The 27429-nt window shown below is 28.2% G+C and overlaps 1 protein-coding gene across 1 annotated transcript in view; it reads left to right on the plus strand.

Moving 5' to 3' along the window:
• Nucleotides 1–9503, plus strand: part of LOC100202757 (cytoplasmic dynein 2 heavy chain 1) — a 78228-nt gene extending 68725 nt beyond the window's left edge. Inside the window, exons 68-74 of the mRNA XM_065812485.1 lie at nucleotides 748–852; nucleotides 1342–1458; nucleotides 1573–1726; nucleotides 1847–2108; nucleotides 2235–2319; nucleotides 2407–2523; nucleotides 9196–9503. Coding sequence (XP_065668557.1) covers nucleotides 748–852; nucleotides 1342–1458; nucleotides 1573–1726; nucleotides 1847–2108; nucleotides 2235–2319; nucleotides 2407–2523; nucleotides 9196–9354 — 999 coding nt within the window. The 3' untranslated portion in view covers nucleotides 9355–9503. The remainder of the gene's footprint in view (nucleotides 1–747; nucleotides 853–1341; nucleotides 1459–1572; nucleotides 1727–1846; nucleotides 2109–2234; nucleotides 2320–2406; nucleotides 2524–9195) is intronic.
• The last annotated feature ends 17926 nt before the right edge of the window (nucleotides 9504–27429 follow it).

Here is a 27429-nt window from a genome sequence, read left to right on the forward strand (position 1 = left end):
AAAATAATTTGTGCGTACAAATGAATTTCTTTCCAAATACATGAAACATTTTCTTACTTACGCAAAATACACTTTTATTTCCGGGTTTTTCAGACAGGATAATCCCAAAACTCAAAAGAAACAAAATTTTGTCAAAAATTCAAAAACAATTATTGTTTTATAAAAAAGTATTATATTATAAGTGAAAAAAGTTAATTAACAAAAAATTTGTAAAAATGAAAAAATTAGTGAAAAAAAGTTAATTATCAAAAAATTTATAAAAATGCACTTTTTTCATTTTTAGTTAAAAAAAACCATGGTTTTTAGGCAATAAAATCAAAAGTAATAATTTTTGTATAAAATGATTGTTATATTTTATCAAGAGATTTTTTATTCAAAAATTTTTCTAATACAGTGTTTTATATCAAACACATTTTGGGAAATGGAAGAAACATTTTCAAAAAAATTATTTTGTCAAACCACCCATAGTGATTATTTGGCTCAGGCAAATGTCAAGAATTAAAAACACTGTTGAAAGCTAAATGTTGCAAATGTCAAGGATTAAAAACACTGTTAAAACCTAAATGTTGCAAATGTCAAGAATTAAAAATACTGTTGAAAAATGTTACTTAAATTTTTGTTGTAAAAGTAATCTATTCAACTTCAATTTAAAAATCAAAAGTTTCAAAAAAAATCTTGTTTTCTTAAAAAAAATTTATTGTTGGTTATAAATATGATTTAGCAGATTTATTTTATTGATTTTTTAAGGAGTTCACAGACATTGTAGCAAATCTCCCGGATGACGATTCTCCAACATATTTTGGTTTACCACTGAATATAGAACAGTCTACACAGAAGGTCATCAGTTCACAGGTGAATACAAGTATACAAAGATGTAATATGGCTTATGTAACAATATTATACAATTGTACATACATTTTGATTAAATTTTTTTTTTTTTAATTATTCTGAGCACATCCAAATCTAAAATCTGGTGCAATTTTTGCAATTTCTCTAACTATCAATCAAAAAAATTTCAATTAGGATATTAGTTTAAGCAGACAATAAATTTCTCACAGTTTGAATTTTTTTTGTTTTCTTAGTTTTCTATCCATAATGCAGAATAAGTCACATACATAATAGTTACTATAAATATTTGCTGTGTTAGTTATACTGGTGAATAGGTTTTGTCAAGGATTTACTTACCATATTTAACAGTAGCTGAATTTAATAGTATATATTAGTAATGATTTATTTTTAAATAATCTAATAGCATACATAATAGTTAAAAAGAAAAATGTTTAATATTTTAAAACATTGTTAATGCAAGCTTTGTTGAACATAAATACAAATATTTTTCAGGTTATACTTCAACTAAAAGTCCTGATGCGAGCTGATATTTCTGTTCACAAGTTTGATAAAGACAAATGGGCTACTGAGTTAGCTCCAATACTAAATTTATGGAAAAAACTAAATCAAGTAAAGCTTTCTTATCATAACATAATTTTAAAGGTGTAAACTGTATTGTATATATTAATATTTAACAATATAGTTTGTTGGATGTTTTTTGTAAACTTCATATTTTTGTTTCAGGGTTCAACCTTTCTGCAGATGAAGGTTAGCCTTCCTTCTGATGATCCAGACACACCTCCAGTAGAATCTTTTATTAAGTTAGAGTACTACAACTCTATTGTGCTTGTGCAGTATGTTCATTCAACTCTTGCATCTCTAGCTAAAATTATTAAAGGTAAATTGTGCCTTTTTTTTTTAGTTTTTATTATCTCGTGTTGTTTTTTTATTAAGTTACTGTTTAGTTAAAGTTTAAATTTACTAAGTTTGCTACTTAGTACATTATTTATTGCCTTAGGTACCCAGTTGTTGACACCAAGTGTTCAATTGATGGCAGCTTCTTTGATGCATCATGAAACTCCTTCTATATGGAGCAAAGAATGGGAAGCTGGTCCAGAAGAGGCAGCTTTGTGGTTGAAAGCTGTTATGCTAAAGACAAATGCTTTAACTACATGGTTAGAAAAAGTTAAGTCTAGATCATTGTTAACAGATGTTCTTGATTTATCAGAATTATTTCACCCAGACACATTTTTGAATGCATTAAGACAACAGACAGCTAGGTAAAGTTTTGTATAAGCATACATTCTAAAAAAAGAAGTATTTCATGTTTTTGTTATTGTGTTTGAAAAGCATTGAATATTTTTTTCAAATACAAAAACAATTTTAAAGTGTGTACTTGTTTGTAGAGCAACCAAAGTACCTATGGATCAATTGAAGCTAGTTTCTTCTTGGAAGACTAGTGGTTTGTCTGCAGCAAAGGTTGCTGTTAAAGTTAGTAGTATATCTATTTCTTAATACAAAGAAAAAGAAAAATGCATTTGACTTTTGTATCTAAAGCATTTTAAATTTTTTTACCAGATTGGAAATTTGCAGTTAGAGGGATGCATTTTTGATGGAATTACTTTGTCTGAAAATGGACGCACGTCTGTTAGCATATCATCTGTACCACCTTGTTTTGTTGCATGGATTTCTAAGGTATTACATGCTTAAATTTCCTTATATATGTATAAATATATATATATATATATATATGCATACTGTATGTATATATATATATATATATATATATATATATATATATATATATATATATATATATATATATATATATATATACACACACACACACACACACATACAAACAGTGCTGGATTTACAGACAGTTCATGGCCTAGGGGACCCGAAATTGAATTGCGATAATTCAATTTCGGGTCCCCGAGATAAAGAGAAACCACCTTAGCAGATACTAATTTTTGACTTTGCCTAGAAGAGAAAGAGCATCATTAGAAGAACCAGCCCAAATATGATAACAGTATTCCATACAGTGACAAATTAGAGATTTGTAGAGGTAGAGAATAGAATCAGGAGAGAGAAAATGGTGAGAATGATAACAGAAGCCACCTTAGTAGATGCTAATTTAGCAATCCATTGTATATATAGTTTTCAAAAAAGAGCTACTTTAGATGTAAGGTTGTCAGGAAGATTATTAACGTAAATAAGAAACAAAACAGGACTAAGGGTAGAACCTTGAGGTACCCCAGAAGTTACTTGAAATAAAGAAGAGTGTTGGCCTTTGAGGATGACTTTAATAAAGTTGCTAGAAAAAAACATTTTGATAATTGCAAAATCTTTCCCAGATACACCATATGAAACAAGCTTATGGAGAAGACTATGCCAAACTTTGTAGTAAGCCTTAGATATGTCAAGAGCAATAGCTCCAGCCTCTCTGCCTCCATGATAAAATCTTTTAGTCACAGCAGTTAGCAAGTCAGTTGTAACGGGTGATGCGGAAGTTATCGGACAAATCCTAATTTCATTATTTGAGCATAATAATTAGTTTTCGTGGTTTTATGCGTAGGCATAAACGTTCTATAAAATATAAACTTTATTATTTGAAACATAATTATTTAAAATGAAGTTAAATGCAGCTGAACGAGAATCTTTTCGAAAGCGACTAAAAATGTTTTTTGTAAATAAACCTAATATAAAAAAAAAAAATCGTAAATCATTTTGAAAAGGAAAGATTTGCTCGAAGTACAATATATGATAACCTAAAAAGACTTGAAACTGTTCAATCGTTTTCTGATAGAAAGCACCCTGGTTGTCCGACATTCTGGACTAGAGAAAAGAAAGCTGAATTAACGAGACTTGTCAACAATCGAAAAGGGGTCAGTCAGAGAAAAATAGGTATTAAATTCGGTGTAAATCAATTGACAATTGGTTGTCAATTTAAAAAAATGAATATTAAATATAGAAAATGTGAAAAGACTCCAAAATACAGTATAGAACAACAAATAAAGGCAAAAAAAAGAAGCAGGAAACTAGTTAACCAACTCTATAACACAAAATCGCTTCTAGCCATCGATGACGAAAAATACTTTTGTTTTGCAGGGAACAACATGCCTGGAAATTCTGGATACTACACAAACAACAAAAAGACATGCCCAGAAAGTGTTCGTTTTATAGGAAAAGAGAAATTTCCAAAAAAATTATTAATGTGGATAGCCATATCTGACCGTGGTATGTCCGAGCCATTGTTTCGTACTTCCAAGGCTGTAGCGATCAATTCATCAATCTATATTAATGAATGTTTAGAAAAACGACTTCTTCCATTACAGTATTGATTGTCTGACATTAAGTTATTTGGTTCGAGACGGGATGTGAGAAATTTGTTTATCAAAGACTCAAAGACCTTGCTAATAACAGAAAAAAGACTGATCTGACAATAATTGGAGGGGTCAGAATGTTCACCAGAGTTTTTGAAAATTGGAACAACAGTTGCCATTTTCCAGCAGGCAGGAAAACATGACTCAGTCAAGCATTTAATAAAAAGTCTAGAGAGAATTAAAGAGATTTCTGGAGAACAATTTTGTAAGACTATGACTGGAATGTTGTCTGGATCACAAGCCGTAGAAGAGTTTAATCGAGATATGATTTTAGCAATGGAAGCTGGAGTGATTTGAATGTCTAACAATGGGTTAACCTGTTTAATGGAATAGAAGAAGAGAATGGCCATAAGATTCAAGAGTCAAATTAGAAGAAAAGTTCAGTCTTATCTTGGGAGAGGTAATAAGATCATTCCCATGAATGAGAGATGGAATGTTAAACCTTCCTTTGTTAACAACGCTGTTGAAGATTTTCCAAAAATCTCTAGAGCCTAACTTTTGAGATAAGATAAGAGATTTAATGAACCTTTTTACATCGATTTCTTGTAATAATAAACAGTCGTTTGTTCTCAAGAGAGTTGTTCCTTTAAAAATGGCAAAAAAAATGATTGCAATTAGATATAGCAGCTACACAAGAGGATGAAAACCATGGAGTAGAATGAGGCTTGACTTGGAACTGACTTAAAGAAATGAAAGCTTACATTCCTGCCTGAATCCAGTAGGTTACTAATGAATTCAGGAGGTAACTACTTAAACAAATATTAAAATCAATAGTTAAAGACATATCCTTCACGTTTTAAGATAATAGAACATCTCTGCATAGACTCAATGAGTTTAATAATTTTTTCGGTTGTAACCTCATTTTAGGTGGCTTCAATAGCTTTAAGTAGCTCATCAGCTTTCTGAAAAGTCCTTTGTGTTTTAGGGAAAGTTCAACTTGGTACTATAAGTTTTCGATTGGGTTGAGATCAGATGATTGGCCACTTCATTATTTTAATTTGATTGATTTGATTTAAACCATTGTTTAACAAGTTTAGAGGTGTATTTTGGTTCATTGTCTTGTTGAAATAAAAGGCCTGTTATTATCAGCATGAGGAATCATTTTTCTATGAGAACATCACAATAAACAAATTGATCCATAATGCCATTTATTTAATGGATAGGTCCAACTCCGCTAAAACCAGAAAAATAACCCTAAACCATTGCACTTTTTCCATCACCATACTTGACTGTTCCTCTTGTGTATTTACGATCTAAATGTTTATCTTTAGATCTATGTTTTTTCAAATTGCCATCAGAACCTTTCAAGTTAAACTTTGAAACTCCATATTACTCTTTTTCAATCATCAAAAGTCTCTATGAGCATTTGCAAATTCAATTCAAGTTTTTCGGTTCTGTCGAGAAATGAAAAGTTTTTTTGCTGCTCTGGAGCTCAAAGGTCCTGAAATTTGTAACTATTTCTAAATGATATCATTAGCACTTTTAAAAGGATTCTTTTTGGCATGACTATTAATTTTTCTGCACATGAAACAACATGTTTTGTGTGGTCTCCCGCTCTTATGTTTTATTTCTAAAGGATTGCCTTTATTAAAATATTTGATTATTTGATATATAATTGAATTATAAATGGAGTACTTGGTGGCAATTTCTTTTTGTTTAACTCCTCTTTTATAATCTATATATCTAGACAAATATTAACAATTTGTTAATTTTTATTGGTTAAGTATTAATGATTACAACATTAAAATTGTCTTCGACATTTTCACACAAAGAAATTCACTTGCAAATGGTTTTTTGTGGTTGGGAATTGTTTTTAAGAGTAGTTATAAAAAATTTGCTAATGTTTTGGAAGACCACATTTTTACATTAAAATACCAATAAAAGCAAAAAAACATATTCATTAAGTAGTCTTATTATGTATTTTTTTTTTTTCCTATCTATTTAATATTAACAATTTTTTTTATTTAAAGAGTCTTTTTTTTAGAAAAGTTGCTATATTCAGTAATTGAAGTTGAAAAAAATAGTTTTTTTACTTAGTTGCTAATGTTTTGGAGGACAGTGTATGTATATATATATATATATATATATATATATATATATATATATATATATATATATATATATATATATATATATATATATATACATGAATGTATATATATATATATATATATATATATATATATGTATATATATATATATATATAGTATATATATATATATATATATATATATATATATATATATATATATATATATATATATATATATATATATATATATATATATATGTATATATATATATATATATATATACACACACACATATATATATATATATATACATGAATGTATATATATATTTATATATATATATATATATACACACATATATATATATATACATGAATGTATATATATATATATATATATATATATATATATATATATATATATATATTTACATATAATGTATATACTATTTAGATGAATAAAAACAACTGATTAGCAGGACTTGAAGTTTTATGCCCGAAGGCAATCATCGGTCGTTAATACAAACAAAAAACGTAAACAAACCGTTACAAAAACGTAAAAATTACTGTAGAATGACTTGTAGTAAAAAATAAATCAAAAAGTTGTTATAGTTTACTAGTCTCCTGTGTCAAATAAAGATAATAAGAATTTTTTTGAATGTTGACACTGAGACAAAGGTGTCTCAGTGTCAACATTCTTGGAAACCTTACAATCTAGCAAAAAAAAAAAATTTTTTGCTAGATTGTAAGGTTTTGAATGTTTGACAATTCTCCATTCTATAATTGGCTTTATGTTTTGGTCTTTTAAAGTCCATATTTCCTTAGATAGTTCTGTGTTATTTCTATACTTAACTGATGCAAATGATTTGAGATGGTTTGCGTATCTCAATTTAAATGGTGTATTACTAATACCAAAATATACTTTTTTATTATGATCTTGATGGCTGGAACTTAGAGTTGCTTGGTAGACAATATTGTTAGACAAACATTGATTGTTCAAAGGGCAAAATGCTTTATCTACGCAGTTACATTGGTTGGCTTTTAATTGATATTTGTTGTGCAAAATTTTGAAATTATGCAAATTTATGATAGATTTTAGGTTAGGCATGCAACTGTAGCTGATCTTAATAGAATTTTGGTTAAAGATTTTATGTAGCTTGTGGCCGGCTGGAAAATATAAGTCAATAAGGGCTAGAAAACGGTTTCCTATTTTTGTTTTGGCGTTTAAGCTGAACAGAGGGTTATACCAAATGATATTACATTTATGATGTTGTTCTTTTTTTGTTGATTCTGATTTGAGATGATTATTTGTTGATTCTGATTTGAGATGATTAATTGTGATAATAATAATAAATACTACCTATTAATACTTCCTATTCTTAAAATGAAGTTTTTCTCTGAGCAAGTTTATTTTAAAACAAAACATTTTTTTTTAATCTTTCTAATATAGGTCATTTAAATTCATAAATCAATATTCAAAAAATTTGCCTTTGTTTGAAAAATCAATAGACATACTTTATACACATTTAATTTTTACTAATAAATTTATCAAAATGAGAGGGCTATTAATTTTATATAGTCAAAACTTTTAAACACTAAAATATAATTAGATGAAATTGAAAAACTGTTAATATATTTAGTATAAGATAAACTAAACATTTTAACTGTTAATATATTTAGTATAAGATAAACTAAACATTTTAACTGTTAATATATTTAGTATAAGATAAACTAAACATTTTATCAAGTCATTGCCATCATGTTTGGGCAGAGGCAGTGATCATGTAGGGGTATTATTGTTAACTGTTTATAAAATTTTTTGCAAAGCATATATAAATGTTTTGTAAAAAAAGAAAATATATATATATATATATATAAAAGTAACTTTGTCTGATTACCATTTTCACCTTGTTTTTATCTTTTAAACAAAACTGATGATTAGTTTTTAGGGGCGTAATCATAATATTGTTTTTTCAACATCTTTTTAAAATGACGTTGATTCGCTATCCTTAATGTGTTCCCAATGTACTGTATCAAATTATAATTTTGTATAAATGAATAGAATATTTCTTAAGCTCCAGCAGCTTTTATTGAACTGCTTAGCCAAAATGATTAATTTGGCAAATTTGTGAAACCTTCCAATATTCAAAAACAGCGAAAATACTATAAAACTTATTGTTAATAAAGATCATAGTTGTGGTTTTTAATGGAACCATATTCATTATAGCAGTAAAAATACACTTACCTTTTTCTACTAGGTAAAGTTTTACAGAAAATCATGATATTATGTAAATTTACTTAAACCAGAAGCGTATTGTTTATAGATGAATAAATTAAGTGTATTTTCAAAGTCACAATCGTACGTATTCATTATGGAAAAGCTTTCCATAACGCACATTGTATTTTGAATATTGTTCAAAGTTATTTTTTTAATGCTTTCTAAGTTATAAAATCAAGAAAAATTGTCAACATCATTAAATTGTTGGGAAAATATTTTTTTTGTGCGTGTACCAATTTTCTTGATTTTTTAAGTTTACATTTCTGGTTGTTTTTTTTTGTTTGTTTGTTTTTGTTTTTTTTATGGTACTTAACAGACAAGTCTTTAGCCAAAAACTTAAATTAATAATATTAAAATTTTTAACCAGAGATATGTTTTTAACACATTCTGCAGAGCAATAGCAAAAACAAAATAGATTTACTTAATTATAAAAACTCTTTTTTAAAAGCATGTATTATAAGGAACAATCTTTTAGAAGTAATGGAGAAATAAGTTGTTTTTTTATCTTATAGAAAATGATCTTGTATTATGCATTTTAAAAAAGAACTCTTTATAATATATTATGAGATAAATATATCGATGCAATTCGAGTTTATTAAAACGAAATTATTTTATATTTGTTAAAGAATTTTTTAAAAGGAAATACCTGAACTTTAAATTGTATTTTTAGGAGCAACCAGAGCCGTACACTCCAGATGAATGCATTTCATTACCTATTTACTACACAACGAATCGAGAAAAAATCGTTGCCGAATTGAATGTACCTTGTGGAGGAAATCAACAAAAGTGGATTCAATGTGGTGCTGCACTGTTCTTGAAAAACGAATGAATTTATCAAAACTCTTTAATGATTTTAAAAACGAAAGCTTGTGCCAAAGCTGATAAGAAATCATTAAATAAAATAATGTAAAACAAAATTGTATTTTAAATGTAAATAAATTGAATTTATTGTAAACAGATATAGAATATTGGATCAAAGTAACATTTTTTTTTTGTTTTTTTTTTTTTGTTAAGAATTGAATAATTAGAAACTATTATAAAACAGACGACGGCAAGCTTGATATTAAAAGGAATTTATTTAAATTCGAAAAATCATTTCAAAATGTGCAAAATTATATTTGAATTGAATTTATAATTATAGATCATTTTAAAATGTTAAAGATAAAAAAAAACATAAGAACCCATCAACTGCGTCTAGTGACGTGGGTTATTTTCATTGTTTTTTAATAATCTGCTTAAATATTGATTTTGTAAGGGACCACAAAATTTAGCAACTGATATAGCTTCACATGATTTAATTTGGGTATTATGTGATAATTATTTTGATACTATTGAAATATAAGTGTTTAATATGGCTAATAACTGATGATGCGGAAGATATCGGACAAATCTGAACTTAATTATTCCAGCATAAACCTAATATAAAAAAAGTGAAATTGTAAATCATTTCAAAAATGAAGAATTTGCTCGAAGTACAATATATGATAACTTAGAATAACTTAAGGCTTTTTAATCCTTTTCTGATAAAAAGCAAAATTAATGAGACTTGTCAACAATCGAAAAGGAGTCAAAGAAAAACAGGTCTAAAACTCTGCGTAAATCAATCGACAATTGATGGTCAGTTAAAAAAAATGAATACTAAATATAGAAAACCTGAAAAACTCCAAAATACACTTTTGAATAACAATTATATAGAAAGTAGGAAACTCTCTAACCAGCGAAATCACTTTTGGTCATCGATGATAAAAAATACTTTTGTTTTGAAAGTGACAAAACGCCTGGAAATTCTGGATACTGCACAAACAACTAAAAAACATCCCCAGAAACTGTTCGCTTTATAGAAAAAGAGAAATTTCAAAAAAAACTATTAATGTGGATATTCATATCTGACCGCGGTATGTCCGAGCCATTGTTTCCTACTTCCAAAGCTTTTAAAATTATTACATTGATCTATATTGATGAATGTTTAGAAAAATAACTTCTTCCGTTCATTCACAAGTTCCATGGAGACAAACTATTTATTTTTGCCAGATTTAGCAAGCTCTCGTTATTCTAAAGATTTATAAAATTAGATGGACGAATATGTCTTTGATAAAGAACCCAACCCCCAAATGTGCCTCGAGCACAACTAATTGAAAACTTTTGAGGACATTTCGCGACGTTAGAATTATCTTGTTCTATCTCCGCTTTTTGAAAAAATTAAGTTATTGATAGTGTCGTGTACCTCAGAATAATGTTTTTCTACTGTATTGAAACCTAAGAAATAAATAAGAAAGTTGCCAAGAAAACATGTTATTAAAAAAATTTTATATGCTTTCTACTAAAGTCTTTATTTTTTGAATTGTTTTATCTCAGAACTCAAAAATGTGTAGAACAAGACAGTTCTAACGACGCGATTTGGTACAAAAAATTTACAAGGAAGATTGGCAAGCTTCATTAGAGCAAGTTTTGATTGATCGCATGAAATTAAAACTACAAAAAATTAATTTAAATTTTTTACAGTCGCTTATGAAATGTGTCAAAGCAAAAATGATATTAATTGAAAATGATGGTGTTTTTTCATGCAAGAAATAACTGATTTTTATTAAAAGATAAATACTTTATTTAAAAAATATATATTTATAATTTTTTTTTTTCATTTATAAATAAGATATTGACGTTTTTATTTTGCCTAATAATTTTTTTATTTTTTTTATTCTGATTCACTCCTAACAAGGCTGCAAGCAATCACTATATTGTTGAGAGTAACTAGATAAAAAAGATTAAAGTTGTAGAGCAAGGAAACGATTGACAGAAGAACTAAAAAGATGTAAGTTGTGTGAGTAAGGAAAACATGAAGATGGGAGCTTGTTTGAAAGATTTAAAGTGCTGGGAAAAATACCAAACGAATAAAATTTTTTAGATCATGCAGGTATAGATATAGCAAACAAATGAGACTTTGCTGAATGAGGAGTCAAGCAAGAATGAATTTTGGTTAATAGAACTAAAAATGATAGCTCCTTTGAGCACTGACCATAATAGTATTTGCAGAAAAGATAAAGAGATGCAATTCAAATACATTTAGAATGTATTTTTGGACCTTGTCTAGAAAAGAAAGAGCATTATCAGAATAACCAACCCAAATATGATAACTGTATTCCATACAGGGACAAATAAAAGATTTGTAGAGGTAGAGAACAAAATCAGGAGTAAGAAAATGGCAAGCCCGATATAGAAAAGCAACCATAGTGGATACTAATTTAGCAATCAACTGTATATATGGTTATCATGAAAGGTCAGGAGTCAATGATAATCTAAGAAAACGTGAAGAAGAGGACTCAGTGAGAGGGTTGTCATAATTTAATACAGAAATGTCAACAGTACTGCGATATGTGTTTGCAGTAAATAACTGAGTTTTGTTAGAGTTAAAATTCATAAGTCACTGCAAGTCACGATCTGTTACAAAAATAAGATCGGCTGCTTGTTCCAAGCGATCGAAAAGAGAAGACTTTCTTTAAGATAGGAGTAAAAACTTGAGTCATCAGCTAAGGAGCTACTTTAGATGTACAGATGTATGTAGGTAAGAATTGTAAGAATTTATGTAGGCAAGAAACAAAACGGAACCAAATATAGAACCTTAAGGTACTCCAAAAGTTACTGGAAATGAAGAAGAGTATTGGCCTTCAAAGATGACTTTAATAAAGCGGTAAGAAAGAATCGATTTGATTATCTCAAATTTTTTTCTAGATACACCAAATGAAACAAACTTATGGATGAGACTAACATGCCAAACTTTGTCGAAAGCTTTAGATAAAAAAACAAAAGCCTTTGCTTCGCCGATTCCATCTAATGCACGATAAAATCTTTGAGTCACAGCAGTTAGCAAGTCAACCATAAAGAAAGAGGATCGAAAACTGTATTGATTGTCTGCCAATAAGTTATTTCGCTCAAGCTGGGATGTGAGAAATTTGTTGATCAAAGACTTAGAGTTTTATAAAATTTAAATAATACATGCTATTTTCCAGCAGGCACGAAAACAAGACTTAGTCAACCACTTATAAAATAGTTTAGAGAGAATTAAAGAGAGTTATGGATAACAATTTTGTAAGACTATAACAGGAATGTTGTTTAAACCACAAACCATAGAAGAGCCCATTCAAGTCATAACCTTAGCATCGGAAGCTTGAGTGATTTGAATGTGTAAAAATAGATCGACCTGTATATTTGGAATAGAAGGACGAAAATGGCCATAAGATTTAAGAGTCGAAAAGTTTTTTGCAAATAGTTCTGTTTTATCTTGGGAGAGGTAATAATATCAGCCCCATGAATGAGATATTTAATAATAAATCACTCTTGCTATTGACGCTGTTAAAGATTTTCCAAAAGTTTCTAGAGTCTAACTTCTGAAAGATACGAGATTTAGCGAACTATGAATAATGGAGCTTAGCATTAGGCAGCATCTTATTACTGATTTTTTGCAGTAATATATAGCCGTTTGTTCATAAAGCGTGGTTCCACCATAACAATACGGTAATGATTGAATGCATTGCTTGTTAATATTCGATTAATAGGTGAATGGGACTGGGCTTGAGTTTCTCCCTGCACTTTCACTAAGCCTACAACTATTCTTACGTCTGCGTCTTCGTGTAAAAGGAGCTTTTCAAAACTGAAACTTATAAAAAACAATTTACGATTAACCATGGGACAGTTAAGGCTTTCTAACATGACTGTATTATCAACTCAAAGTGATAATAAAGAAAGACTGTATCATCAATTGAAAAGTTTTTAGCTTTGAAGACCGGGAAGAAAAACATTTAAATTAAAAAAGTTTAATGTCAAATAACAATAGCTAAACTTTGTCAAGTAGTTTATGTATTATCTGAAGTCTTTGAAAGTCTTTCTAACTTGTTTGACAAACATTTTATAAACGAATATATATAATCTATAGTGCGCGAACAATTAGGACGGACTATGGTAATTAGTGAAAGTCAAGAAGGGTGACACCAAGGGTTTACCGCACTGGGTGACATTACCTCCGTTGACGCCTCTGGGTTTTTGTGTATCACGTCAGGTTTGAGGAAAAACCTCAAATGTGTGTTTACAAAATTTATGCTTATATCCTCTGTCATAAAAATATTTGACTAATTTTGCCAGAACCCAGTAATTTTTAGTACAAATGTACAATATAACTATAGACCATGATATAATACTTAGATATGAAACCTGGTGTACCTCAAGACTCAATTTTGAGACCAAATTTCTTTATTATTTTTATCAACGATTTTTTCTTATTTATAAAAGACTCTGAAATCTGCAACTATGCTGATTTCAGAGTCTTTCACTCTCTCTTTTTGTGACAACAACCTAGAGAGTGTTATTGCTTGTCTTCAAATAGAAACATCAAACGCGATTTTATGGTTTACTTTGAATAAAATGGTTGCAAATCCGGACAAACTTCATATTTTTTTAGCTGGCTTAAAAAATTGTAATGATCAATTTTTAATGGTCAGAAATTTTAAAATCATGGTTTTTTCTATGGTTAAACTTCTCGAGGTTACAATTTATAAGGATTTGAAATTTGATTTATGTGGAAAAGCGAATATTAAATGCTTTGCTCTTTCACAAATAAGGAGCTTCTTATCAGTAAAACAAGCTACTGTTTTATTCAATACTTTTATACTGTCAAATTTTTCATATTATTCTTTGATTCGGATGTTTTGTTCAAAGTATAATAATAACCTAATTAAAAAAAACCTAATTTTGAAATGGTTTGGAAAATTATGTTTTTGTAAAATCTGTCAAAAATAATTTTTTTTATTTTTTACGTCAAAAAAGAACTAATTTGTTGTATTTATTCACATTTATATTATTTACTATGTAAATTATTTTTAATTTTTTTCACGATATGTATGTTTGTTTTTTCTAAAGGCTTCCATGCTGGTATAGCAAACTCAAGAAGCGGTCTCGCAAATGTCGTATAAAGTTATTTCACCGTTTCTACATCAAAATATGTAAATGTACGTTTAATTAGACCCAAAGTTCTTTGCGCTTTTGCCGTCGCTGAAGTCATTTGATCATGCCATTTAAGGTTGGATGAAATAATTACGTCTAAATCTCTTTCTCTTACTGTTGTATCTAATTTATGCTCTTTGTCGTCATGGGTCATACTGTAACTCATTTATGGGTTCCTTTTACGTACATGCACCACTTTGCACTTTTCAACGTTCAACTTGGTCAACCAGATATCCATTTTTACAAACTCATTGATGCTATTCTGTAATGACTTGTGATTTTGAAAATTTTGTAAATCTTTGATTAGTTTACTGTCATCAGCGTATAACTTGGGAATTAAGTTAACAATTGATGGTAGACCCTTTATATCATAAGCTTTGCACTTTTTCAACAGTCGTTTATGTGGAATTTTATCAACGGTTTTGGCAATTCCACTCATACTTGCTGTTAAAATGTTTAATGTTTCTAGTAAATTTGTTACACAGGCTTTATTTTTTACGATGCCGTGTTGATTTTAAGACAATAATTTATTTTCCAAGAGATGAGTCATTATCGCTTCTATTATAAATGCTTCCATAACTTTTCATGCTACAGATGGTAATGATACAGGTCTATAGTTAAGTGGTTCTGTTGTGTTTTCATTCTTGAATATTGGTGCGATATTTGCTTCTTTCCATTTGCAATGATCTTTTTCTGTTTCAATTGATTTTCGGTAAATTAAAGCAAATGAAATTGCGTCACTACTTGAACAACTTTTATGTAAGGATTAATACCATCACTAACGCATGCTTTGTTGACCTCTAGAAAATCCAGTTTTTGCCTCATATGCAACAATATCATTCTAATCCTATTCAAAAAAATTTGTAATGTGTGGTTAAACTCCGGAATTTAACTATGCTCTTTTACAAAGACCGATTGAAAACTTTTGTTCAATATATTATAACAATCTCATGCCGGTCAGATGTGAGTATCTTTGCGTGGTTTTTCATTGATTATATTTTACCAATGTTTTTTTTTTGTTCTTATTTGCATATTTGCAGAATAATCTCGGATTTTTTATTTGCATTTCTTATAAGCTTTTCCTCATAATCAATAGTAAATTTTTTTTACCGTTTTGTATTCGTTTAACATATTGAGATAATTGAATTTACCAGCTCTTAATTAGTTCCATAAATTTTTCTTTTTACGTACTAAAGCTTTAACTTCGACTGTTATTCATGGGATAACTTTTTGATCATATCTCGCTCTTTTCTTTGGAGTATTCAGCTCACTCAATTCATTATATTTTTGTACGAAAGCACTGTAGCAATGTTCCATGTTTAAAACCTTGAACAATTTATACCAATTTATTAAATTAAAACCAAGATTGATTGATTTTAGTATCTTATTTGGTAATTTAGATTTTTACTATTGAATTGAGTAGCGATTGTGTCAAAACCATATATATCACAGTTGAATTGAATTACATAGTGTGCTTTTTCAATTGGTCCAAGTGTTGCGCCAATTTCAACGTCTCTAATTCCGACTCTAATGGTCTGATATTCGAAATGTTGGTTCAAAAATATATTGTTCGATATAGTTTTCATTTAAACTATAATAAATTTTATACTAATTTTACAATTTTGTTTCAGTTTTGTTTCACTGTCTTTGTCCCATGATATGATATATAAAATCATCGGTTATAAATAATCCATTGTAATTTTTTTGGCATACTAGATTTTTGGCTATTCCAAGCACTGAATTGATTTTAGTGTTTATGCTTTCTGGACTACTTGGCGGTCTGTAAATACATCCAATTAATAAATGTTCTGGTCTAGTCGTCAAACTCTACCCTATCTGCTCTATTTGATTGTCAAATAATACAAAATGACTAAGGCGTATTGTGATAAAGTTTGATTTTGCATAAACCGCTACCGCCATCATTTTAACCATACGCTTTGTTTTTGTTGTAGCAATAACAAAAACAAAGCGTTTTACTCACTAATATACAAAAGTTGCTTTACTCACTAATATAATATCTTGTTTATCACAGGATAAGTGCGCTTTGAGTTGCTTTTTTTTATCATTAGATGAAGTTGCGTTTGTGTGATTTTTGGGTGGGTCGTTTTTTAGTAAAAAAACGATTTTCAAGGCTAGGTATCAATCAAGTTTGATAAATTATATGTTCAGCCATTCATTGAACATATCGATGAACTATTAGACAATTTACCTCCCAAAGCGAATTACTACAAGATACCTCCCAAAGCGAATTCCTAGACGAACTCCCTAATGTATAAGCTGGTATACCATCTGAGATGTTAATTGACATATTAACACCAACCAAGACCTCATCTAATCTGTCTTTTGGTGTATCGTTCGATGTATACCTTGGTTTACCAAGATTTAATGTGACATTTGAACTAAGTGTTTTTGAATTGAATGTTTTTGATTTATTTTCAATTTTTGTTTTTAAATTTTTAATATTGCTTAGATAATATTTTCGTTATCTTATTATTTTGAACCCCATAATGATAGCCATTTTCTTAATTTCTAGATCTTTGTTGAGTCGATTTGTTTTTGGAATTCTTGTTATTTCATTGTTAAATTGAAATTGACATAAATATTTCTATAATTCTTTATGAATTCAATAAGAAGAGCAGACACAAGGCTCAATATCCTTATGTACCATTAGACCTGAGGCCAATACGTCACTGCAAAGACATTCCTTTGCCTACTCCTTCTACTAAGCTGAATGATAATGAAAGTGATGCAGGTCAAGTTCTAAAAACAGTGGTGATGATCATGATTTTGATTTTAGTGCAGAAACCACACCAAAACTTCTTACATAAGAAGATCTTTATGATCTAGTTCAAGATCTTGACCTTCCAAAGTCATTAACGGAACTGCTTGGATCCCGCTTTCAAGAACTGAGTCTTCTTACTTCTGAAATTAGTGTAGGTGTTTACAGATACCGTGAAGTAGAATTTGTACAGTTTTTTTCATGTGAGAAAGACTTGTTTTATTGTAATAATATTGAAAGTCTTGTCGCACCAATGGGAAGTACTTACAATTACAACCAATGAATATTATTTATTGATTCATCTAAGCGCAGTATAAAAACATTTCTTTTATTTAATGGAAACACAGTATTATCATTTCCAGTAGCACACTCAATAACACTTTTGTATGAAAATATGAAACTGCTGCTCAGTTCTTTGAATTATGCAAAAATGGTTGATATGTGATGATTTAAAGATCTTAGCCATTATATTAGGGCTCCAAATTTCAATGTTTTTTTGTCTCTAAGATAGCAAAGCAGACTCTAAACATTATGCCGAGGAAGTATAGTCATCAGGAACAGAATTCACCTCAGAAAGTTACAGTGAAAAATAACAGCTTTTGATAGAAACTCATCAAATTCTCATTCCTCCACTCCATATAAAATTGGGGTTAATGAAAGTTTTTTTTGGAAGAATGGACCATACTGGTTCTGAACTTCTATATTTTTCAGAAAAATTTCTAAATATAAGTTCAGCAAAGTTGACTTCAGATGTCTTTGTTGGATTGCAGATCCGAGAAGTAATAAAAGATAAGAAGTTTACATCTTAATTGGCGACAGTTGAATTAAAAGCCTGGAATGAAATACCGAAAATGTTGAGCTGTTAAAAATCTTAACGCGGTAAAAAAATTTGGATTGCATATTTGGAATCAACATAAAAAGTTGTACGAAAGCATCTATTTACATGTCTGTCGTTTTTTCACACAAAAAATTTGTATATCGGTGTTATCTAAATAGAGTATTACGAATATTTGTACTACGGGAATTTTTTTATTTATTTATTTTTTATTGTTATTTAGGTGCCCCAAGAAGACCTAACGATTTTGTCACAGAGCACCGCATTTAATCAGGAAGTTCATGCCTCTTTACCGTGACGCGCAAAAATGTCCAGAGCTCATTTTGAACCTGGATCTCCTGCTTCTTAAACAAGCGCTCTAACCACTGCGCCACGGCCGCAAATGATTTGCTTATGTAGCAATCGTTAATGATTGTTTAAAGTAAATACTTTAAAGAATTGTCCAAAAAAAATTGCTTTTCAGCAATCATTATAGTGAGACTCTCAACTTCTGAAAGAAGAAATGTAATCATTTTTTTTTCTGAGTTAAGGAGTAAAATTGTTTTACCGACCTTTGTATTTTCCTCTTCAATCGTGAATGAGGGTGATCTATATAATAAGAAAAACATTATTCTTATATAATTATATGTGAAAACTTTCATTAAAAATAAGTATTTTATATTTAATGAAGAAATATAATTTAGCAGTATTTCAAAAAAATTCCAATGGTTACAATCTTCCCTTCTTAAGGCCAAAGATTAAAATAAACGTAAAAAAGCAAACACGAGTAAACGAGCATTTACTCATATTTACCTGGTCCGTGTTATTTAAAGTTATTTAACTTGCAACATACAAATCTTAAGCATCCTTGCTGAATAGAAAGTTAAAATATCTTAATAAAAAGTTCTACCTTCTCCTTTAACAATTTCGAAAAATTTCAACCTTTTACAGTTACATTCACGTCCTGTTTTATGCCGTGCTGGTTTTTTTTTTATACCTTCAAGCAATCTTACCTTACTTTTTTTAATTTCTTTGCCATTCCTAATAGTTTTTTAAGTATTTGTATTAGTAGTACAAATCATCTGCGATTATTAAAAAAAACAAGATCTTAGAGCCTTCAACATGAGTTTTGATAATTCAAAAAATAAGTTAAAGTTTTACAATGTACTTCTACTGTGAAACTTGAATCTTGAGGAACACCCCTGAGCACATCATTCCAATCTAAGCTGATGTTGGTCTCGTAACGCATTGTTATGTTTATAAAAGTATTTACTTAAAGTAGTATTTCTGCTATAATTCTTAAATTTTGTTGCTTTTAGAAAAACAGTAAGAATTTACAACAAAAAATACAGAATTTGTTTTTATTTATGACAGTTAAAATAAAATATAAATATATAGGGTAAAATTTTTACTAAATGGCTCCTAAGTTTTATTTAATTTGGTTTATAAATAGAGGCACAATCTGGTTTGGCGTAACCAGCGACTTCGCAAAGTTAAAAAATTGATTTACAGTTTATGAAACTTTTTCACTGCAAATTTATTCGTACAAATCATTTCAAACAAATTTTTTTCTTATTTTAAATTTCCTTTATAAACTTAAAGTGCATCTATTATTATCTAATACATAATTACCCAGGTCACCGATTCCCTGATTCCCTAATAATGTAACACTGACGAATTAATCAGGTGGAAGTTTTATTATTTTAAAGCGCGTTAATTACTTAAAAAAATATTGTGTCAAAACAAATTCACTTTATTTAAAACTTATTAACTTACTGAGTTACAATATTGTGCGGTGCAGTGGCTAATCTAGTCCTTTGAAGTCCTTTTTCGGTTGTTTTTTTTTAAATATTTTTTATTACTTAACTGTAGTGGGGCAGAATAGCTTAAAAACTTGCCAAAAGTTTGGTTTTTTTTGTTATGGATTTTTAAGTTAAATAATTATTTTAAGGGCACTTGTTAGACTTAGGAAATGTTACTCCAAAGTTTTTGGAACATTTATTAACAACTGTCAGACGTTTTTAATTTCGAGTAAAGTTTTTTAAAAAACCGGTAAGTGTTAATATAAAAAAGAAAAAAAATCAAAATTAGCATGTATAAATAATATTAAAACGCATTCTAATCGATTCACTAATATAAAATACTGTAATTTAATGCAAAAAGTCACTCTAAAAAAGTTACTCAAAAACTCGTTAAGTTTTATTTGCTTAAATTTGCTCAAAACAAATCTTACAAAAAAAAGACGTGATTGCTTCAAGCGTTCATGACCTGGTTTCGTTACCTGGTTTCTACTGATGTAATTGATACATTTCCACTAATTCACACAAAAGGGCTCAATAAGTGCAACAAAAAAAAAAGTTTTACAATCTGTAATCATCGCCAATTTCATATAAAAAAAATTTTAAACTGTTTCTAAGTGAAGTACCGTATCTAAGTGAGGTATTGTATCTAAATGAGGTATCATTAATAACTGTATCGAAGTGACATAAACAAAAAGCGCATTTTTTTAAATAAATAAAATAAAATATTTTAAATGCACTTTTTTTTTTTAAAGCACTTTAAAATTATTTTTTCATTACCAAAATATAGCGGCAAACCTAAAATTGAAGAATCTCTGAAAAAAATTTTTAACAAACTTCAGCTTTAACACTATAAAAACAAAGTAATACTAATAACTCGCGCAAGCGAGTTATTGTTTAAACAAAAGAGTTGAGCTAGATTATGGGTTCTACAGGGTTAAAGGTCAGTCCTACCTTAAAAAAACACGTGGATAAGATGGACCAGAGACTCTTTTATACATTACCACGAAAAATATTTCATAATGCTTTTTTTCATTTTCGTCAAATGTCCAGTTTTGAGGCATTTCGGCCCCACTGTGCGGAGGTAATAAATAGTTAAGTAATTCAGTTAATAAATAACTTAAATGCGCGTAACATGTCTTGCTTTTAAAGAAAAGCGTTATCTTTATGCTATTAACATAGTTTATAAAGAAATTTTTCAATGAAATTTTTTAACTCAGAATTTTTTATTTTTAACATTTGTTTTCAGTCACTAAAACTTTTAATTCTAATTTTTTTTCACTTATAAACACTCATTAGGTATGCATAATATATATAAAATTTATTGGTCTTCACCGGCTCTACTTCACTCTTCAAAATAAATATGATTTATAAGTGTAAAATGTTGTTAAAAACGAGCGTCTATAAATTTTCTAGTTATTACTATATTTACATTCTTTACAACATATAATTAATTAAAGAAAAAACCGCTTTTTAAGTGTAAAATCATCATTAATAATTTATGCCAGGGTCGTGCACAATCCCAACCCCCTCCCCTCAATAGAAATCTTTACTTAAACTTTTTGATTAAATTACCGGTATATAGCTATAATAAAGTTGTCCAGCTTTTGTTTCTTACAATATTATTTTTCTTGCCTTTTGTTTTGTAAACTCTTTAACCACATCGTGTAATTTAAGATTTCGTGCTAATTGACACTCAATACTTAAAATGTCATGTCATTAATCATAAAAACATATTGCTATCAATATTTGGACATATACAAAATTTCCCAATCATATTTTTTAGAATTTTAAAGTTAAAAAGACAGGAATGGTTATTTTTAGTGTTTATATTATTAACAGAACTTTCTAGAACTATTCCATGTTAACAAGAACTATTCCATGTTAACAAGAACAGTTGCATGTTAACAAGAATTACTGCGTGGTAACAAGAACTATTGCATGTTAACAAGAACTATTGCATGTTAACAAGAACTATTGCATGTTAACAAGAATTATTGCATGTTAACAAGAACTATTGCATGTTAACAAAAACTATTGCATGTTAACAAGAACTATTGCATGTTAACAAGAACTATTGCATGTTAACAAGAACTATTGCATGTTAACAAGAACTATTGCATGTTAACAAGAATAAAGTTTTTGTTTTTGAGATTTTTTAAAGCCCATCAGAACTACTTTTTCTTTTTCTTTCATACTTCTTTTTCGGTTGCCACGGATACTGACTTCGTTAGTATTACTCTAAGAGCAATAGAGACATTTAAATTACTTTTTTTCATCAGTAATTTGTTCGCCAGGTATTTCATAATCAAACTGTCGTTTGGCTTGACATTGTCGCATTGTACGTAATACACAAGGAATTTCAAGCTCTTTTGCAATTGCAGTCGGCAAGACTATTCTTAAACCAATTGTTACAGAGTTTAGCCCAAATAGTCCACGTTGCTTCCAAAAGTTTGGCCACGGAAATATTCATTTAAGATTTCTGAAAACTTTGATTACTTTCTTAATTCCGTTGGCTATTCATGCCAAATCACAAAAGAGACAATGAACAAAAAAAATATTTTTTTTTTCTGAAGGACATAGGTAAGCCGGTTGTCAACTAAGTTATTTAGAAACTGCACTGTCATTCGCGTTTAAACAAATCCCGAGCAAAATGTCTAAAACTTTTATGAGAACGCAAAATCTTTGCGTTTCCAGCGTTGGAACGCTAAAGTTCCTGACATTCAAAAAATCAAAAAAAATATTCTTTTACATTAATTTCTTTAGAAGTGATATCGACACTTCGAATGATGACGTATATTCTGTTCAATCTGCTGACATTGGGCGTACAATCCGATGTACATTTTCAGTAAGCTACTTTTTACTTCTATTTCAGTAAGCTACATTTTACTTCTATTTGAGTAAACCTTTCAACGGGTAACTTTTACTTGTACTTGAGTAAAATTTCACTCAAGTAACGGTACTTTTATTTGAGTACAATTTTTTTGTTTTACTTTTTCTACCTCTTGCTAATTCAAGTGCCTCAAAATAAGTAAGGGGCTACCCGGTGCAGTTGCGCTGGTTGCGTCGCATTAAAACAGGGCTTTAATGCGGCTTCAATGCAACTTTAATTACTGATACCTGACACCCGCAGCTGGTTGAATATGGTAAATTTACTTTTAGTCCTAAACTATATGTATTTAGTTGATAAATCTAGTACAACCTTGTACACCAATAAAGGATTTTTGTAGCGAAGATTTTTTTAAACAAATCAATGAGATATTCTTTTTTTTTTTGCATTCTGGAGATACTTTATTGCATTGTGCGCATTTTTTTTTCTTTTGTGTTTAAGATAAATGAGGCAAAAAAAAACTTTTTTGGTACAATTTAATTCAAAAGTTGTATATTTTAGTTTTGATTTATAATACATCACATTCAAACTTTTTGTTAATTATTTAGTAGATAAATCAATTTATTAGATAAACTTCTTAATTAAAGCTTTAGTTACAAACTTGAAGCATTATTTTTTCTGAAATATATAAAAGTTTAGTTGAAAAAAAAAAAAAAATCTTTTCTTTGTCGTGATTTTTCACTTGAAAATAAATATCTTAATTAAAACTAATTATGTTTTAAAAATATTTTGTGAAGGTTTTAAGAAAAGTTCAAAATAATTATACGGTTTTAGTAAAGTTTAAGTAAAGTTAGGGTTTCATTCGTGAAAATTAAGTAAAGTTTTAGTACTTAGGGTTTAATTCGTGAACTCTTCAATTCATTTAGTAGATATACACTAGGTATTTTCATTGACCTATCAAAAACATTCGACACGGTCGATCACAAAATTCTACTTAAAAAACTCAAACGGAATTAATTGCAAATTAATAAAATGGTATAAAAGTTACTTGACAAATAGAAAACAAATTGTTTTCTATGGAGATTATTTTCAAAATGAAAAATTAATTGACATAAAATGTGGTGTTCCACAGGGTTCTATTCTAGGCCCACTTTTGTTTTTAGTCTTTATAAATGATTTAAATAAAGCTTCTAACCTTATGAATATCATGTCTGCCGACGACACTAATTTATTTCTGTCAAACAACAACATTTATGAGCAAATATGAATAAAGAACTCAATCACATCTCCAACTGGATTAAGTGCAACAAATTAATTTTAAACATTGATAAAACAAAATAGATCCTTTTCCACTCCCTCTCAAAAAAGCGTTTCTTACCAAATAATTTACCTAAACTTTTTATTGATAAAATTGAAATAAAAAAGGAGTCGGTCACAAGATTTTTAGACATTTTCTATTGATGAAAATATTACATGGAAGTATTATATCGACTTTATTTCTACAAAAATGGCCAAAAGTATTGGATTCTATATAAGGTTTGATACTATCTAAGTAAACAAAATTTAATTCAACTCTACTGCTCATTTGTTCATAGCTATATAAATTATGCAAATATTGTAATAAAATAAATATTGTATATAAATTATGCAAATATTGTTTGGGGAAGTACCTCAAAAAGTAAGTTACGAAATCTCTACTATCGTCAGAAACACGCAATGCGTTTAATATGTTTTGAGAATCGTTTTTCTCATTCAAATATTTTATTTAAAACGTTAACGCACTTAACGTTTACGAAATCAATGTCTATAATATTTTATGTTTCGTTGTATAAGTGAACAACCATTGTTCATTAAAATTTTTTTTTACCCATAAAGCTATAAACTTAAATATACTTTACATAAATAATAAACAATAATTTTTAAATCATAATTTTTATAAACTATAATATACTTTACGAAATAATAATTTATTAATTGAACCTTGTTTTCAAACAAAGTTTATTTTAATTTTGGATAAACAATCGAGCACCGTATTTATGGTACAAAATTGTTGTTCCTAATTTTGATTTGTCAATTTCGATTTCCGTTTTTAAAACTAATTTAAAAACTATTTTCTTTCTACTGGCAATATATATAAATATTTTTGAAATGTATAATTACTTTCACTCTGGATAATTTGTAAAATTATTTTCATTCTTTGTTTATTCTACAATTCTTAATAGTTATTAAATTAGTTGTATTTTTATTTTATTATATATACACGTTTGATATATTTTATATGGTTCTGGCGACAAGATCTTTTGGATCTTTTTTCACATACCAAGTTTATATATTGCTATATTGTTATATTACGATTAGTAATTGTAATCTAAAAAAAAAAAAAGTAAAGATACATTTGAAAATCTACCTTATGTACACGTGACCTTGGCTTGTCTCATCAACGTCCAAATTCTACAAATTGTTTGTGATTTTTGTAAATGAAAATGATCCGGATTTTTTGCATTTACTGTTACGCTAATTTGAATTTAATTTTTATAATATTTGAAGTAATCTGACAAGTTTAGTGAAATTAAAGTTTACTAAACTTGTCAGTTAAAAAAAAGTTTAATTAAGAACTTGAAAAGTTTAGTGAAATGTCTTATTTTATTAAAATGAAGTAATTTTCAACTTAATATTAAAAATCTTATGGTTTTCGTAAAAATTATTCTTACAGCTCACGCTCTTATCGAAATTACAGAAAGTATAAGAGTTGCTCTTAATAATGGAAACTTTGTTTGTAGAGTTTTTGTTAATTTGTAAAAAGTCTTTGAAACCTTAGACTATGACATTCTCCATTCACCTTAGACCATGGCATATCAAAGCTTTACTATTGTGGCGTACGGGGCATATCCTTGCAGTGGTTTAAATCATACCTTTCTAATCGTCAGCAGTTTGTAACTTTTAATGATACCAGCTCAGATATTAAAAGCGTTTCCATTGGTATTTCTCAGGGATCCATATTAGGTCACTTCTCTTTATTATCTATATTAGGTATGTGACATGAAGTTTTTAAATTAACAAATACTAGTTTGTTATATATCATTGAAAAGAGCTTCATTACAGTATTTTAAAGTTAAAAAAAATTATTAAAATTAAACAATTCTACGAAGAGTTATAGTTTTTTAAGTGTCAAATTTTCAATATATGGACTTGTTGAAGAAACGGTGACCAAATTTAGAGTTTTTCTTAACTTTAAATATCATAACTTTGTCAATTCTAATCAAAATTCATAAAACTTGGTATTAAAAAAAAGGTCTTTAAATAGAGAATAAGGATACATAAAAGATGTATGCAAAGCGTTTGAAGGGCTTCTGTAACATTCAAAATTTATTCAATTTAATATATTCAAAATCTAGGTTTTTAAAAAAAAAAATTATTTTTTTATTGAAAGTTTGAATTTTTTTAAATATTTTGATATTTTATATATAATATTCAATATTATTTTATATCACAATATGCATTTAAACATTACTAATGTTCGATTGTTTATTATGACACACCCTCCCCCACCAGTCTTGTTCAATGGCTTAGAGCAAAAAAATCTCATTAAAAGAATATTCATAAATTCATGAACTTTAAAATAACTTTAGAATAAGTTTATTTGTCTTGGATCAACAACATGGCGTCCTTTCTACCATATTTCACAACTACTTTATTATTACAACAAAAAACAGACAAGTAAACATGGAATTAATTCTATTAAATACCAGTTATATCCTATCTTGAAACTCCCTTCCGAACACCCTAAAATCAGATTCCATCCTTAGGTTCAAGAATCTGTTCTTAAAGTCACTCCATCATTTCTACCTGAAAATTACGCTTTACTCTTTACCTTTTTACCTCTTTACCTTTGCATTTTTTATATATTTTAAAAGAAGTCTCTTTTATTGATGTTACTAAAAAATATATATATACAACTTTATTATGTAAATATTTATAAACTGTATTATGTGGTTAACTTATTCTTAAACTTAAATATTTAACTTACTTTTGTTATGAGGTTACCTTTTTTCTTCTTATTTATTTATTATTATTTTTTCTTTTATCTTATTAGGTCATTGCGCTTTATTAGTGAATTTGCAATGACCTGTGTTTTATTGTAACATCTTGTTAACACGAAATATATTGTTATCTTATTTTATAATAAAGTTAATTTTTTTTACAAAATGCTGTATTTTTGTTGTAATACTATTGTAATTAATAGTAATAGTATTAATACTATTACAATTAGTATTTTTTTAATAAATTTTAATTTGATTTAATAGTGCTACTTTTATGTAAAAAAAATATTTTACAGAAAAATAACGCTATTAGTAATTATATACCATGCATAGTGTTATTATGTTTACTATTATATTTTTTACTTAAGGATTTTATATTTATAGCACGTTTCATTCTTTCAACAAAAAATGGATCAATTTGTTGGTTACATTGATATAAAAGATGAATCATTTCTTGAATTTGTAAACCAAACTTCTAAATTGACTGAGTGTTCGACAGAAAGCGAATGGCTTTATTGTCTAGAAAAATATGAGCCATTTAGTTCTAGTTTCTGGTTTTTATCTACTGGGTTTGATAATTGTAGCAAATTTCCTTCCAGGGTATGGACACTTGCTCATCATGCAGTTTATTATAAAGCACCAATGAGTGTG

Source organism: Hydra vulgaris, chromosome 12, assembly GCF_038396675.1.
Source record: "Hydra vulgaris chromosome 12, alternate assembly HydraT2T_AEP".
Lineage (NCBI taxonomy): Eukaryota > Metazoa > Cnidaria > Hydrozoa > Anthoathecata > Hydridae > Hydra > Hydra vulgaris.